The sequence below is a fragment of the Oncorhynchus mykiss genome, chromosome 9 (assembly GCF_057628025.1).
Source record: "Oncorhynchus mykiss isolate SJ-2025 chromosome 9, ASM5762802v1, whole genome shotgun sequence".
NCBI lineage: Eukaryota > Metazoa > Chordata > Actinopteri > Salmoniformes > Salmonidae > Oncorhynchus > Oncorhynchus mykiss.
Window position 1 is genome coordinate 55561385 of NC_143030.1, and position 15098 is coordinate 55576482.

At 45.9% G+C, this 15098-nt stretch overlaps 1 protein-coding gene across 3 annotated transcripts in view; it reads left to right on the forward strand.

The window, feature by feature from the left end:
* si:dkey-178k16.1 (band 4.1-like protein 1) overlaps positions 1-15098 on the forward strand; it is a 119547-nt gene that overhangs the window by 36775 nt on the left and 67674 nt on the right. For all 3 annotated transcript variants that reach the window (XM_090184556.1, XM_036988244.2, XM_036988245.2), the window contains exon 4: positions 3237-3341. In XM_090184556.1, coding sequence (XP_090040682.1) covers positions 3237-3341 — 105 coding nt within the window. The remainder of the gene's footprint in view (positions 1-3236; positions 3342-15098) is intronic.

Below are 15098 nucleotides of genomic sequence, written 5' to 3' on the forward strand. Positions count from 1 at the left end.
TTATTCAGGTGACAGGATAATTGATACTCAGCTGCCATTTGACAAGTAAAAATGACCTCACTCTTATCCAAAATAATCTCATCATATAGGCTAGCCTACCCGCACTGTAGCCTATCTGGAAGCTATAGGCTGGAGATCACATGTCAAGACCAGAGCTGGCACATTCGTTATTTAACTAGTGATGGGGGGAAAAAATCGATACAGTTACATATCACAATAATAATATTATTATTTTTGTGCTAGTTGGCTGTACAAAACTCCTGTATTTTTCCTTCATAGCTTGTTTCCCATCTTCTTTTTAAATAGGGAGCCAATTTGTTTTCAGCACTTTTATTTACCATGTTAAAATGAGAGTTCAGTTCAGGTTACACTGTTGACCTTAAACTAGTTTTGTCATGGCTCTCTCTTGTCCCTCTGCAACAGACATATGGGGAGTAATATGTTTGGAACATTGAATCGCAATAAAATCACAGTATCGAATCGCAATACATATAGAATCGCAATACATATAGAATCTTGAGAATCGTGAGAATCGCAATACATACCATATCGGCACCAAAGTATCGTGATAATATCGTATCGGGAGGTCTCTGGCAATTCTCAGCCCTATATTTAACGCACCATTTTTTTATTACAAAACCATCAGTGAAGTTGAAAATGCTTTTGATTTTATTCTGTACATGAAAACATAAGGGAAAAGTGCCTTTTATGTGCACTACATCATCACGCACAGTGTTTTATCCGCAACATGTCAGTTTGATGAAAACACAATTGGGTGGGAAAATGTACATCTTTTATTTATCAGGGTTTTTGAAGATTATTATTTATTTCATGTGATTAGTGATTCATTGATTAGCGATTAACCCTGTTATGTGAACCGAACTCTCGTTTTAATATGTTGAAATTCCTTTTTTAAATATTTTTTTCAAAAGAAACATTGAAATAATAGTCCAATCTTAGTGTAAAGGCAGGTGGTTCTATTCTTTGGACATTTTCTGGGGTTTTGTGGTGGAACACTGAGCGTGTCGAGCATAACACACCAACCCCGTTACCTAAACATACAGTAGATAGGCAAGATGTTTTTTTTTTACGTTTACATTTTTTTGTAAAGCTTGCATTCATTTGCACACAACGAGCTTCCATTCCCCCTGTCACAACGGGATTCATGGCTGATTTAAGATGAAAACATCAACCCTGTTATGGTCAACTCTGTTACTTTCATTGGCACCTACTTGGCATTTACTACAGTAGTTGAGATGTGATAACATGTTTCTTATGAAGTTGAACATGTGCTCTTTATGACAGAATCTTAAAATTAGGTGAAATAATTGTATTAATTTGTTAAACCCAAATGACAGTCCCCAAAAGGCACTCTACTAGTGGAACAACGCAGGTACAGTAGGAAGGCTATGATACCTTGGGCCGTAGCCAATCAAAACTGGTTACCATCACCACACACTACTCCTTTTGCTCTCGAAGAATACAAGATAAACCCATTTTTTGTTATAGTAATTTAATTAATAAGACAATAAAATTTGAAAAAATATATGCTTAACTGGATATTAATTTCCCACCACATTTCTTGAATTAATGAATGTTTATAAAAGAGAAGGAGTTTTGCCTAAACTTGAAAAGGCCTGTTTTTAATATTCTATTCTATACTGTTGTCCAGTATAGCCTTTCTTACTTGATCAATCTTATCACTACTTAACTCAACACTCTCTCTGAGACTAGCTATTAGCCCATACCGAGATACTGTCTCCCTTCATCGTGTTTGCATGGACCATACAGTCTCTAAAATGGATTTCCAGGATTACGCCAAATGGCTTCTAATGCAATCAGCCCATAGAACTAGTGTGGCAGAAATGTGATTGGAGGCAATTGGGACGGGAGCGAAATCTCATCAACAGCTTAGTTGCAATGCTTGGGGGGACCACCTAAAATGTGTGTTGCAATTTAATTTAGTTAGAAAATCAAATACGCTCCAAAATTTCTCAGCAGCCACTACGTTAATCGCTCCCTCACTCGCTCGTGGTTGCTGTATTTCGCCAGACTGGTACCACAGCATTTCTTTGATTAAAGGCCAGGTTATGTTTAATGTTTCATTAATATTTAATTTATGTTTCATTAATAATTTTGCAAGGTAATGGCTACTGTACCAGTTTTCTTTAAAGGAGTGTAACAAAGCCATGTGCCCCACCATTCACAAGACAGAGCACAGACAAAAAGAAAAGGAACCTATTACTTCTGTTTCCATGGTAACAGCTGCTTGGTTGCACTGTCGCCGTAGGAGCCAGGTTTCCCGGGAGACGAGTGTGTTGTGTGTGTGTGTGTGTGTGTGTGTGTGTGTGTGTGTGTGTGTGTGTGTGTGTGTGTGTAGACAGCATCTGCCAAGGCTGCCTCTGAAACACTGAAACATGCAGTGTGTCGGCTCTGAGCCCTAAAGGGGTGAAAACTAGGTGTGGCCCTGTGAAATACTAGCGGTTCCTTCCTTTTGTAGCCATTGCCTAGCCTTTCCTATCCCACAGGGCTGAGGAGGTACTGGACCATGAAAATGTCTGTCAGCCAACAGAAGGGCTGGATTTTCATGCTGATGGTATTTTCATAGTGTGATGAATGAGATTTTTCATTTAGTCAGTTAATCTAATAGATATAAATATAGTATATATATATATATATATTATTTAACCAGGCAAGTTGGTTAAGAACAAATTCTTATTTACAATGACGGCCTACCCCAGCCAAACCCTAACAATGTTAGGCCAATTGTGCGCCGCCCTATGGGACTCCCAATCACGGCCGGTTGTGATACAGCCTGGAATCGAACCAGGGTCTGTAGTGATGCCTCAAGCACTGAGATGCAGTGCCTTAGATCACTGTGCCAATCGGGAGCCATGATAATAGTTCCATGATGCATTTTCTAAACCATCGGACAAAAATGTTTTTTTTTAATTCATAAATAGCTCCTGTATTTAAAAATGCGCTGTTACTGTATCTGTATCAAAAATGGGCTATGCAGTATTTTGGCAGTGAGATTCATTCTGATAGGGTAGAAGAGATATCCAGCATATGTACAAGGTTATTATGATATCACTTGACTCACTGGTATCTTTCTGAATATAACAAATCCCCACACACACCAAACCATTCCTGTGTGTGTGTGTGTGTGTGTGGGGGGGGGGGGGGGGGGGTTGTGCGCATGTGTGCGTTTTTAAAATCATGTGTGTTTTTGACAGAAATTTGCCAGGGGGCAGTCCGTGCTGGACATGGTGTGTGGCCATCTGAACCTGCTGGAGAGGGACTACTTTGGCCTGACGTTCTATGACACAGACAACACCAAGGTCAGAATCTTCGTTCTTACTCTCACCTAGAACCCTCCCCCTCGCTCCCACCTACTGGCACCTATAGTGAAAGTATTCACACCCTTTGACTTTTTCCACATTTTGTCATGTTACCAATGAATAAAAAATGAAAATGAGTCATTAAGTATTCAACCCCTTTGTTATGGCAAACCTAAATAAGTTCAGAAGTAAAAATGTGCTTAACAAGTCACATAAGTTGCATGGACTCATTTGGTGTGTAATAATAGTGTTTAACATGATTTTTGAATGAATACCTCAGTCGAGCAGGGAATTTCAAACACAAATTCAACCACAAAGACCAGGGAGGTACCTCGTTACGAAGGCAATAACTCGTTACCTATTGGTAGATGGGTAAAAATAAAAAAGCAGACACTGAAAATCCCTTTGAACATGGTGGAGTTATTAATTACACTTTGGATAGTGTACTGTATCAACCATGTTTAAAAAATATATTTTTATTATTTTTATTTAACCTTTATTTAACTAGGCAAGTCAGTTAAGAACAAATTCTTAATTACAGTGACGACCTTTAACAAACCTTTTTTATTGTTTTACTTATGTATTGAAAATGTTTTTTGTTGTTGTGTGGTTTTCATATAAGGCCTTGGTCTTCCAACCACACCTGCACACCGTTATTATTTAATTAAATGTTTTATCTGTATTGTTGTCTATCACTTGTTTTTTTTGGTGCAAATAAATTTAACTAAACTAAATACACACAGTCACTATAAAGATACAGGCATCCTTCCTAACTCAGTTGCCAAAGAGGGAGGAAACTGCTCAGGTTTTCACTATGAGGCCAATGGTGACATTAAAATAGTTATAGAGTTTAATGGCTGTGATTGGAGAAAACTGAGGATGGATCAACAACATTGTAGGTACTCCACAATATGAACCTAATTGACAGAATGAAAATAAGGAAGCCAGTACAAAATACAAATATTTCAAAACATGCATCCTGTTTACAATAAGGCGCTAAAGTAGAACTGCAAAACATTTGGCAAAGAAATTAATTTTATGTCCTGAATACAATGTGTTATGTTTGGTGCAAATCCAACACAACACATCACTGAACACCACTCTTCATATTTCCAAGTATGGTGGTGTTATGGTTTTGCTTGTCATCAGCAAGGACTAGAGAGTTTTTTTAATGATCAAAATAAACAGAATGGAGCTAAGCACAAGCAAAATCCTAGAGGAAAACCTGGTTCAGTCTGCCTTCCAACAGACACTGGGAGACAAATTCACCTTTCAGCAGGACAGTAACCTAAAACACAAGGCCAAATATACGCTGGAGTTGCTTACCAAGACAAGATTGAATGTTCATGACTAGTTACAGTTTTGAATTAAATCGGCTTGAAAATCTATGGAAAGACCTGAAAATGACTGTCTAGCAATGATCAACAACCAACTTGACAATGCTTGAAGATTATTTTTTAGAATAATGTGCAAATATTGCACAATCCAGGTGTGCAAAGCTCTTACAGACTTACCCAGAAAGATTCACAGCTGTAATCACTGCCAGCAATGATTATAAAATGCATTGACTCAGGGGGTTGAATACCAATAAAGTTAAAAGTGACATTTTAGAACTTAAAACATTTCTAGCATATCTATCTATGGGTAACAGGGTTGACATGGTATGCTCGACACTCAGTTTCCAACCTCAAAACACCAGAAAATGGCCTAAAAGTGTAAAACCAACTCACCTGTTTTTACACTATGATTTGACTATTACAGGTTCAATGTTATCATTTTTTTTTTCAAAATAATAGTTTTACCATGTTAAAATGAGAGTTCAGGTCATGTTACACTGTTGACCTTAAACTTGAGTTACAAAAGTAAATTAATTTCTAATGACATTACTTAAGCACATATCTTCAGAAATTACTTTCCCAAAGCAGCTAAATAACTAGGGCTTTACAATGATGGAGAAAACATGGGAAAATCTTGGGGTTAAGTGGGTTAAAAACTTGCCTGGCTACCCATCCACATCGCTCCGGCCAAACGCCATGCCCACTTATGTTTCTTCTCCAAGTCTGTGTTCTTTCCTCCCTGACTCTGAGTATGCGAACAGATTCTGACCTCTCTGATTGGTCTCAGAAACCGATGGGTTTCAGTCCACAGGACTGAGATTGGGAGACACTGAGTTAGAGCATAGATGTACAGTGTGTGATCCAACTGTTACGTTGAGTGTTTTATTACAATTCACACACATAATGTCTGAGGGCACTCTATTCATGGAACAACCCAAAATCAAATAAAATTTTATTTGTCACATACACATGGTTAGCAGATGTTAATGCGAGTGTAGCCATGTGCAGGTGACATTGTCCTTAAAAATCAGATAATGTATGTAAGGGCGTTCGTCTGTAGGAGGAAGAGAAGCGGACCAAAGCGCAGCGTGGTGGTTATTCATATTTTAATAAATCACTACACATGAACAAACTAACGAAAACAAGAAAAGTGAGAACGCAAACCAGTCCTATCCTGTGACGACAAACACAGTGACAGGAACAATCACCCACAAACACACAGTGAAACCCAGGCTACCTAAGTATGATTCTCAATCAGAGACAACTAATGACACCTGCCTCTGATTGAGAACCATACTAGGCCGAAAACATAGAAATGCCCCAAAACATAGAAAAACAAACAGACTGCCCACCCAACTCACGCCCTGACCATACTAAATAAATACAAAACAACAGAAATAGAGGTCAGAACGTGACAGTACCCCCCCCCCAAAGGTGCGGACTCCGGCCGCAAAACCTTGACCTATAGGGGAGGGTCTGGGTGGGCGTCTGTCCGCGGTGGCGGCTCTGGCGCGGGACGCGGACCCCACTTCACCATTGTCTTAGTCCGCCTTATTGTCCGCCTCCCTGGCTTACTCACCATGACCACCCCTCTCAATGACCCCACTGGACAGAGGGGCTGCTCGGGACAGAGGGGCAGCTCGGGACAGAGGTGAAGCAGCTGCTCGGGACAGAGGGACAACTGCTCGGGACAGAGGGGCGATAGCAGCTCGGGACAGAGGGGCGATTGCAGCTCGGGACAGAGGGGCGATAGCAGCTCGGGACAGAGGGGCGGCAGCTGCTCGGGACAGAGGGGCAGCTGCTCGGGCGGCCCCTGGCTGACTGACGGCACTGGCGGCCCCTGGCTTACTTGCGGCCCCTGGCTGACTGGCGGCACTGGCGGCCCCTGGCTTACTGGCGGCCCCTGGCTTACTGGCGGCACTGGCGGCCCCTGGCTGACTGGCGGCACTGGCGGCCCCTGGCTGACTGGCGGCACCTGGCTGACTGGCGGCACTGGCGGCCCCTGGCTGACTGGCGGCCCCTGGCTGACTGGCGGCCCCTGGCGGCCCCTGGCTGACTGGCGGCACTGGCGGCCCCTGGCTGACGGGCGGCACTGGCGGCCCCTGGCTGACGGGCGGCACTGGCGGCCCCTGGCTGACGGGCGGCACTGGCGGCTCCTGGCAGACGGGCGGCGCTGGCGGCTCCGGGCAGACGGGCGGCGCTGGCGGCGCTGGGCAGACGGGCGGCGCTGGCGGCGCTGGGCAGACGGGCGGCGTTGGCGGCGCTGGGCAGACGGGAAGCTCAGCTGGCGCTGGGCAGACGGGAAGCTCAGCTGGCGCTGGGCAGACGGGAAGCTCAGCTGGCGCTGGGCAGACGGGAAGCTCAGCTGGCGCTGGGCAGACGGGAAGCTCCGGCAACGCTGGAGAAAAGGAAGGCCCTGGTAGCGCCGGAGAGGCGGGAGACTCCGGCAGCGGCGCCGGACAGGCGGGAGGCTCCGGCGCCGGACAGGCGGGAGGCTCCGGCAGAGGCGCCGGACAGGCGGGAGGCTCCGGCAGAGGCGCCGGACAGGCGGGAGGCTCCGGCAGAGGCGCCGGACAGGCGGTAGGCTCCGGCAGAGGCGCCGGACAGGCGGGAGGCTCCGGCAGAGGCGCCGGACAGGCGGGAGGCTCCGGTCGCGCCGGACAGGCGGGAGGCTCTGTCAGCGGCGCCGGACAGGCGAGAGGTTCCGGCAGAGGCGCCGGACAGGTGGGAGGCTCCGGCAGCGCTGGAGAGGAGGAAGCCCCTGTAAGGATGGGCCGGAGAGACAGCCTGGTACGGGGGGCTGCCACCGGAGGGCTGGTGCGTGGAGGTGGTGACGGATAGACCGGACCGTGAAGGCGTACTGGAGATCTTGAGGGCAGGGCTGGCACCAACCGCCCTGGCTGGATCTTCACCCTAGCCCGGCAGATGTGGGGAGCTGGGATGTAGCGCACTGGGCTAAGCACGCGTACTGGGGACACCGTGCGCACAACTGCATAACACGGTGCCTGACCAGCACCACGCCCGCCACAGTTAGCACTGCTAGGAGCACTGTAGTGCTGAGATGGCACAGGACGTGCAAGGCTAGGGAGATGCACAGGAGGCCTGGTGCGTGAGGCTGGCACAGTCTTCACCAGACCCCTCGCACGCACCTCAGGATGAGTATGGAGAGCTGACCCCGGTGCCATTAAATCCCTGACACGCTCCGTCGGGCGAATGTCGTGCCTCATGCACCAAACCAGCAAGTCCCTCATATCACTCTCCTCCAATTTCCCCATTAACTCCTTCACAGTCTCTGCTTCGCTCACCTCCAACACCAGCTCTGGTTCTGAGCTCCTCCTTGGCTCCTCACGATAAACGGGGGGAGTTGGCTCAGGTCTGACTCCTGACTCTGCCACACTCCCCCTGTGCCCCCCCCCCCAAGAAATTTTTGGGGGTGACTCTCGGGCTTCCATCCGCTCTGCCGTGCTAGTTCCTCATAATGCCGCCTCTCTGCTTTTGCTGCCTCCAGCTCGGCCTTGGGGCGGCAATATTCTCCTGGCTCTGCCCAGGGTCCTTTCCCGTCTAGAATCTCCTCCCAAGTCCATCTCTCCAAGTAGTGCAGCCTCTCCCACTGCTGCTTCTGCTGCTGCTGCTGTTGCTCCTCCTGCTGCTGCCTTTGCTGCTGCTGCTGTTGCTCCTGCTGCACCAGTCGCTTCTCCTGCTGCTGCTGTTGCTGCAGCCTCTGTTTACCACGCCGCTTGGTCCTTGGTAGGTGGGTGATTCTGTAAGGGCGTTCGTCTGTAGGAGGAAGAGAAGCGGACCAAAGCGCAGCGTGGTGGTTATTCATATTTTAATAAATCACTACACATGAACAAACTAACGAAAACAAGAAAAGTGAGAACGCAAACCAGTCCTATCCTGTGACGACAAACACAGTGACAGGAACAATCACCCACAAACACACAGTGAAACCCAGGCTACCTAAGTATGATTCTCAATCAGAGACAACTAATGACACCTGCCTCTGATTGAGAACCATACTAGGCCGAAAACATAGAAATGCCCCAAAACATAGAAAAACAAACATAGACTGCCCACCCAACTCACGCCCTGACCATACTAAATAAATACAAAACAACAGAAATAGAGGTCAGAACGTGACAATGTATTAACCTTCTACTGCAGTGGGCTAAATCAGGGTCACACAAAGTGTTTCTTGGTAGTCTTAAACAAGTCTACCAAGAAACAAAAGTATACACCTCACACACATGGTTATGGGCTTAAAAAAAGGAAGACATGTACGATGTCAGAAATAGAGTTGAATTCGCATCCCAATATTACACTTTCTATACATCACAGAAGACTGAAATATAACAAAACCCGTTTAACATAGAAACAACAGAAGAAACGGACTAAACGTTTATTAATTATGAAAACTATTTATAACATTCCACCCATGAGGCCACTAGGTTATTTGACTGCAGGAAAGGGCTATGCGGTGGTTGCCCGTCCTCACAGTGGACCAGTCAGGGTGAAAGAAGGAAAGAGACCATTGCCCTTTGAAATGTGATTAGAAGTGATTGCCCTTTTAAAGGTGGCGCATGGGGTCCACAGTGTATAGAGAAAGTATCTCTCAGAAGACTCCGGTGACATTAAGCTAAGCGGACAGGGCTTAACTGGCATTTATATTCCTGTGCCCTGAGAAACTTAAAGAGACATACCAGGATTGGTACATACATTTTTGGACTTTGATTCTTGAGCCATTGATTGTTGAAGAATATCACTTTGAAATGCTTCATGAGCTTAGTTCAACTGTCCTTCCCCATCAGAACCCAAAATACACTACATGACCAAAACTATGTGGACACCTGCTCATCGAACATCTCATTCCAAAATCATGAGAATTAATATGGAGTTGGTCCTCCCTTTGCTGCTATAACAGCCTCCACTCTCCTGGAAGGCTTTCCATTAGAAGTTGGAATTTTTCTGCGGGGAAATATTCTGCATTTAGACACGAGCATTAGTGAGGTCGGGCACTGATGTTGGGAGATTAGGCCTGGCTCGTAACTGGCATTCCTATTCATCCCAAAGGTGTTCGATGGGGTTGAAGTCAGGGCTCTGTGCAGGTCAGTTAAGTTCTTCCACACCAATCTCGACAATCCATTTCTGTATGGACCTCGCTTTGTGCACGGGGGCATTGTCATGCTGAAACAGGAAAGGGCCTTCCCCAAACTATTGCCACAAAGTTGGAAGCACAGACTCATCTAGAATGTCATTGTATGCTGTAGCGTTAAGATTTCCCTTCACTGGAACTAAAGGTCCTAGCTCTTTATTCCTCCTCTACCAAACTTTACAGTTGGTACTATGTATTTGGGTAAGTAGTGTTTTCCTGGCATCCACCAAACCCAGATTTGTCCGTCTTACTGCCAGATGGTGGAGCGTGGTTTATTACTTCAGAGAATGCGTTTCCACTGATCAAGAGTCCTATGGCGTCGAACTTTACATTACTCCAGCCGACGCTTGGCATTATGTATGGTGATCATAGGCTTGTGGGCAGCTGCTTGGCCATGGAAATGTGTTGCAACCGAGGACAGACGATTTTTACGCGCTACATGCTTCAGCACTTGGCAGTCCCGTGAGCTTGTGTGACCACTCCACGGCTGAGCCGTTGTTGCTCCTAGACGTTTCCACTTCACAATAACAGCACTTTCAGTTGACCGGGGCAGCGCTAGCAGGGTAGAAATTTGACTAACTGACTTGAAGAAAGGTGACATCCTATGACGGTGCTACGTTGAATGTCACTGAGCTCTCCAGTAAGGCTAATCTACTGACAATGTTTGTCTATGGTGATTGCATGGCTGTGTGCTTTTTTTTATAAACCTGTCAGCGACTGGTGTGGCTGAAATAGCAGAATCCACTAATTTGAGGGGGTGTCCACATACTTAGATATCGTGTTTCAGCTTGTTTTACTCTATCGTTTGAAGACAATTCAATTGTAAAAAAAACAAAAAACCGTGGTATAGCTTCAAAACATGGTTAAAACTATAATTTTGATCTCATTTAGTTATTGTCAGTTATTGCATCCATAGCTCGATCAATGAATTGGAGAGTGGTAACATTTCTCCACCCCCATCCCTCAGCTGTTTACCAAAGCATGGGAAGTTGTTGGCTATGCTGACGTTGCCTCTCTGCCAAAGCACGTATGGCGCCGTACTGAGATGAGATGGACAAATGCCCTTCTAACTCCCGAGGGAGTTTTCAGCTGTTATCGTGACTGTTGCATAAATTCCACCTCAGGGCAAGAAAAATAACAAGCTGGCATTTAACGAACTGTATGAGGCTATAAACAAGCAGGAAAACTTACGTCCGGAGGCTGCTTTTCTGGTTGCTGGCGATTTAAATTCTGCGTCAACTTCCATCAACACATCTCCTTCGCCACGAAGGGTGATAAAGTCCTAGACCACTGTTATTCAACCCACAAGCAAGCATACAAGGCCCTTCCTCGTCCATTTGGCAAATCAGATCATAACTCCGTACTCCTGCTTCCAGAAGCTCAAACAAGAAGTACCTGTGACTCTCTCCATCGAGAAATGGTCAGCAGTATCAGAGATTATGTTATAGGACTGCTTTACTAGCGCTGATTGGAAAATGTTTTGAGACTCGGCTGATAACATCGATGAGCTAACCACCTCCATCACCAGCTTCATTAGGAAATGCTTTGGCGAAGTCGAGGTTTGCTGCTTTCCCCAATCAAAAGGCCTGGATTGACACAGAGGTTGGCTCTAAACTAAAAGACAGGGCTACCACAGACAGGGCTATCACAGACAACCCTGAGGCTACGGCTGAGGACAAGAACAAGTGCTATGATCTCCGCAGAGTCATCAAACAAGCCAAAGGACAATAAACTGTGGCAATAAGGTAGAATCATATTACTGAGGCTCTGTCGCAAGGGCTACAGTCCATTACAGATTACAAATGAAGACTCAGCTGTGATCTGCCCAACGATGACTCTCTTCCAGACGAACTCAATGCATTTTATGCACTCTCCGACAATAACAACATCGTGCCGGGTGTAAAGGACGCCACCGACCCAGAGGACTGGTTAATCTCACTCTCCGAGGCCGATTTGAGTAAGGTCTTTAATCAGATCAACACTCGCAAGTCCAGAGGGCCTGACAGTATTCCAGTGCGTGTTCTCAGAGCATTCTCAGAACACCTGGCAGGCATATTCACAGTAATTTTCAACCTCTCCTTGTCCCAGACAGTAATTCCCACATCTTTTAAGATGACTACCATCATTCCTGTTCCCAAGAACTCTAAGGCATATTGCCACAATGACTACCGCCATGTAGCACTCACAACTGTAAACATGAAGTGCTTTGAGAGGCTGGTTATGGCTCACATCAACTCCATCATCCCAGACACCCTAGACCCACTCCAATTTGTACACCACCCCAACAGGCCCATAAACAACACAATCTCAATTGCACTCCACATTGCTCTTACCCACCTGGATAACAGGAATACATATGTGAGAATACAGTTCACTGACTACAGCTCAGTGTTCAACACCATTGTCCCTTCCAAGCTCATCACCAAGCTTAGGACCCTGGGACTGAACACTTCCCTCTGTAACTAGATCCTAGACTTCCTGACGGGCTGACCCCAGGTGGTGAGTGTAGGCAACATCACCTCAGCCATGCTAATCCTCAGCACGGGGGCCCAACAGGGGTGTGTGCTTAGTCACTTCCTGTACTCCCTGTTCACCCACGACTGTATGGCCACGCACAACTCGCACAACTGTGTGGCCACGCACCGGCGATGATGAGATAGCCTACACAGAGGAGTTCAGTGACCTGGCAGTGTGGTGCCGGATCAAACCCTTCCCCTCAACGTTAGTAAGACCAAGTAGCTGATCGTGGACTGCAGGAAACGGGGCGAAGATGCCTCCATCCACATCGGCGGGGCTGCAGTGGAGCGGGTCGAGAGCTTCAAGTTCCTCAGTGTCTAAATCACTAATACTTAAAATTGTCCACACACACGCACAGTCGTGAACAAGGCTGCACCTCTTTCCCCTCTTGCCGACTCTATTCTTTGTACATATCAATGATGTCGCTCTTATTGCTGGTGATTCTCTGATCCACCTCTACGCAGACGACACCAATCTGTGTACATCTAGCCCATCTTTGGACACTGTGTTAACAAACCTCCAAACGAGCTTCAATGCCATACAACACCCCTTCCGCGGCCTCCAACTGCTTTTAAATGCTAGTAAAACTAAATGCATGCTCTTCAACCGATTGTTGCCCGCACCCACACACCCGACTAGCATCACTACTCTGGACGGTTCTGACTTAGAATATGTGGACAACTACAAATACCTGTCACGCCTGCTCCCGCTTTTCCCCCCTGGCGCTCGAGGGCGCCAGACTGCCCTGCATTACGCACTCCTGCCACCATCATTTATGCACACCTGCCTTCCCTCGTCACACGCTTCAGCGATATTGGACTCACCTGGACTCACTCATTCATCTGTTTATTTCCTCCCCTATATTTGTCAGTTCCCTGCTCTGTTCCCCGCTGCTGCATTGTTTGTCATATGCCCGTGTTACCCGTGTGCTTACGCTGTTCCTGTCTTGTTCTATGTCTGTTCCAGATTAAATGTTTGACTCCCCGTACCTGCTTCTCATCTCCAGCGTCATTCCTTACAATACGTAGGTGTCTGGTTAGACTGTAAACTCTTCTTCCAGACTCACATTAAGCATCTCTAATCCAAAATTAAATCTAGAATCGGCTTCCTATTTTGCAACAAAGCCTCCTTCACTCATTCTGCCAAACATACCCTCGTAAAACTGACTATCTTACCGATCCTTGACTTCGGCGATTTCATTTACAAAATAGCCTCCAACACTCTACTCAGCAAACTGAATGTAGTCTATCACAGTGCCATCTGTTTTGTCACCAATGCCCCATATACTGCCCACCACTGCCACCTGTATGCTCTCGTTGGCTGGCCCTCACTACATATTTGTCGCCAAACCCACTGGCTCCAGGTCATCTATAAGTCTTTGCTGGGTAAAGCCCCGCCTTATCTCAGCTCACTGGTCACCATAGCAACACCCACCCGTAGCAGGCGCTCCAGCAGGTATATTTCACTGGTCATCCCCAAAGCCAACACTTCCTTTGGCCGCCTTTCCTTCCAGTTCTCTGCTGCCAATGACTGGAACAAATTGCAAAAATCACTGAAGCTGGAGTCTCATATCTCCATCTCTAACTTTAAGCATCAGCTGTCAGAGCACTGTACCTGTACACAGCCAATCTGTAAATAGCACACCAAACTACCTCATCCCCATATTGTTATTTATCCTTTGCACCCCAGTATCTCTACTTGTACATCATCTATCACTCCAGTGTTAATGCTACATTGTAATTATTTTGCCTCAATGGCTTATTTATTGCCTTACCTCCCTACTCTTCTACATTTGCACACACTGTACATAGATTTTTCTATTGTGATATTGACTGTACATTTGTTTATGTGTAACTCTGTGTTGTTGTTTTTGACGCACTGCTTTGCTTTATCTTGGCCAGGTCACAGTTGTAAATGAGAATTTGTTCTCAACTGGCCTACCTGGTTAAATAAAGGTGAAATAAAAAATGAAATAGAAAAAAGTCATACAGCTGTACCATTGAGAGCATGTTGACTGGCTGCATCACTGCTCGGAATGGCAATAGCACCACCCTCAGTCGCATGGCACTACAGACGGTGGTGCGGACAGCCCAATACATCACTGGGGTTGAGCTCCCTGCTATCCAGGACCTCTATATTAGGCGGTGTACCAGTACATCACACTGCACAATGCACTATCCCGTCTTGACAAGAAGAATACCTACAGTGCCTTGCGAAAGTATCCGGCCCCCTTGAACTTTGCAACCTTTTGCCACATTTCAGGCTTCAAACATAAAGATATAAAACTGTATTTTTTTGTGAAGAATCAACAACAAGTGGGACACAATCATGAAGTGGAACGACATTTATTGGATATTTCAAACTTTTTTAACAAATCAAAAACGGAAAAATTGGGCGTGCAAAATTATTCAGCCCCCTTAAGTTAATACTTTGTAGCGCCACCTTTTGCTGCGATTACAGCTGTAAGTCGCTTGGGGTATGTCTCTATCAGTTTTGCACATCGAGAGACTGACATTTTTTCCCATTCCTCCTTGCAAAACAGCTCGAGCTCAGTGAGGTTGGATGGAGAGCATTTGTGAACAGCAGTTTTCAGTTCTTTCCACAGATTCTCAATTGGATTCAGGTCTGGACTTTGACTTGGCCATTCTAATACCTGGATATGTTTATTTTTGAACCATTCCATTGTAGATTTTGCTTTATGTTTTGGATCATTGTCTTGTTGGAAGACAAATCTCCGTCCCAGTCTCAGGT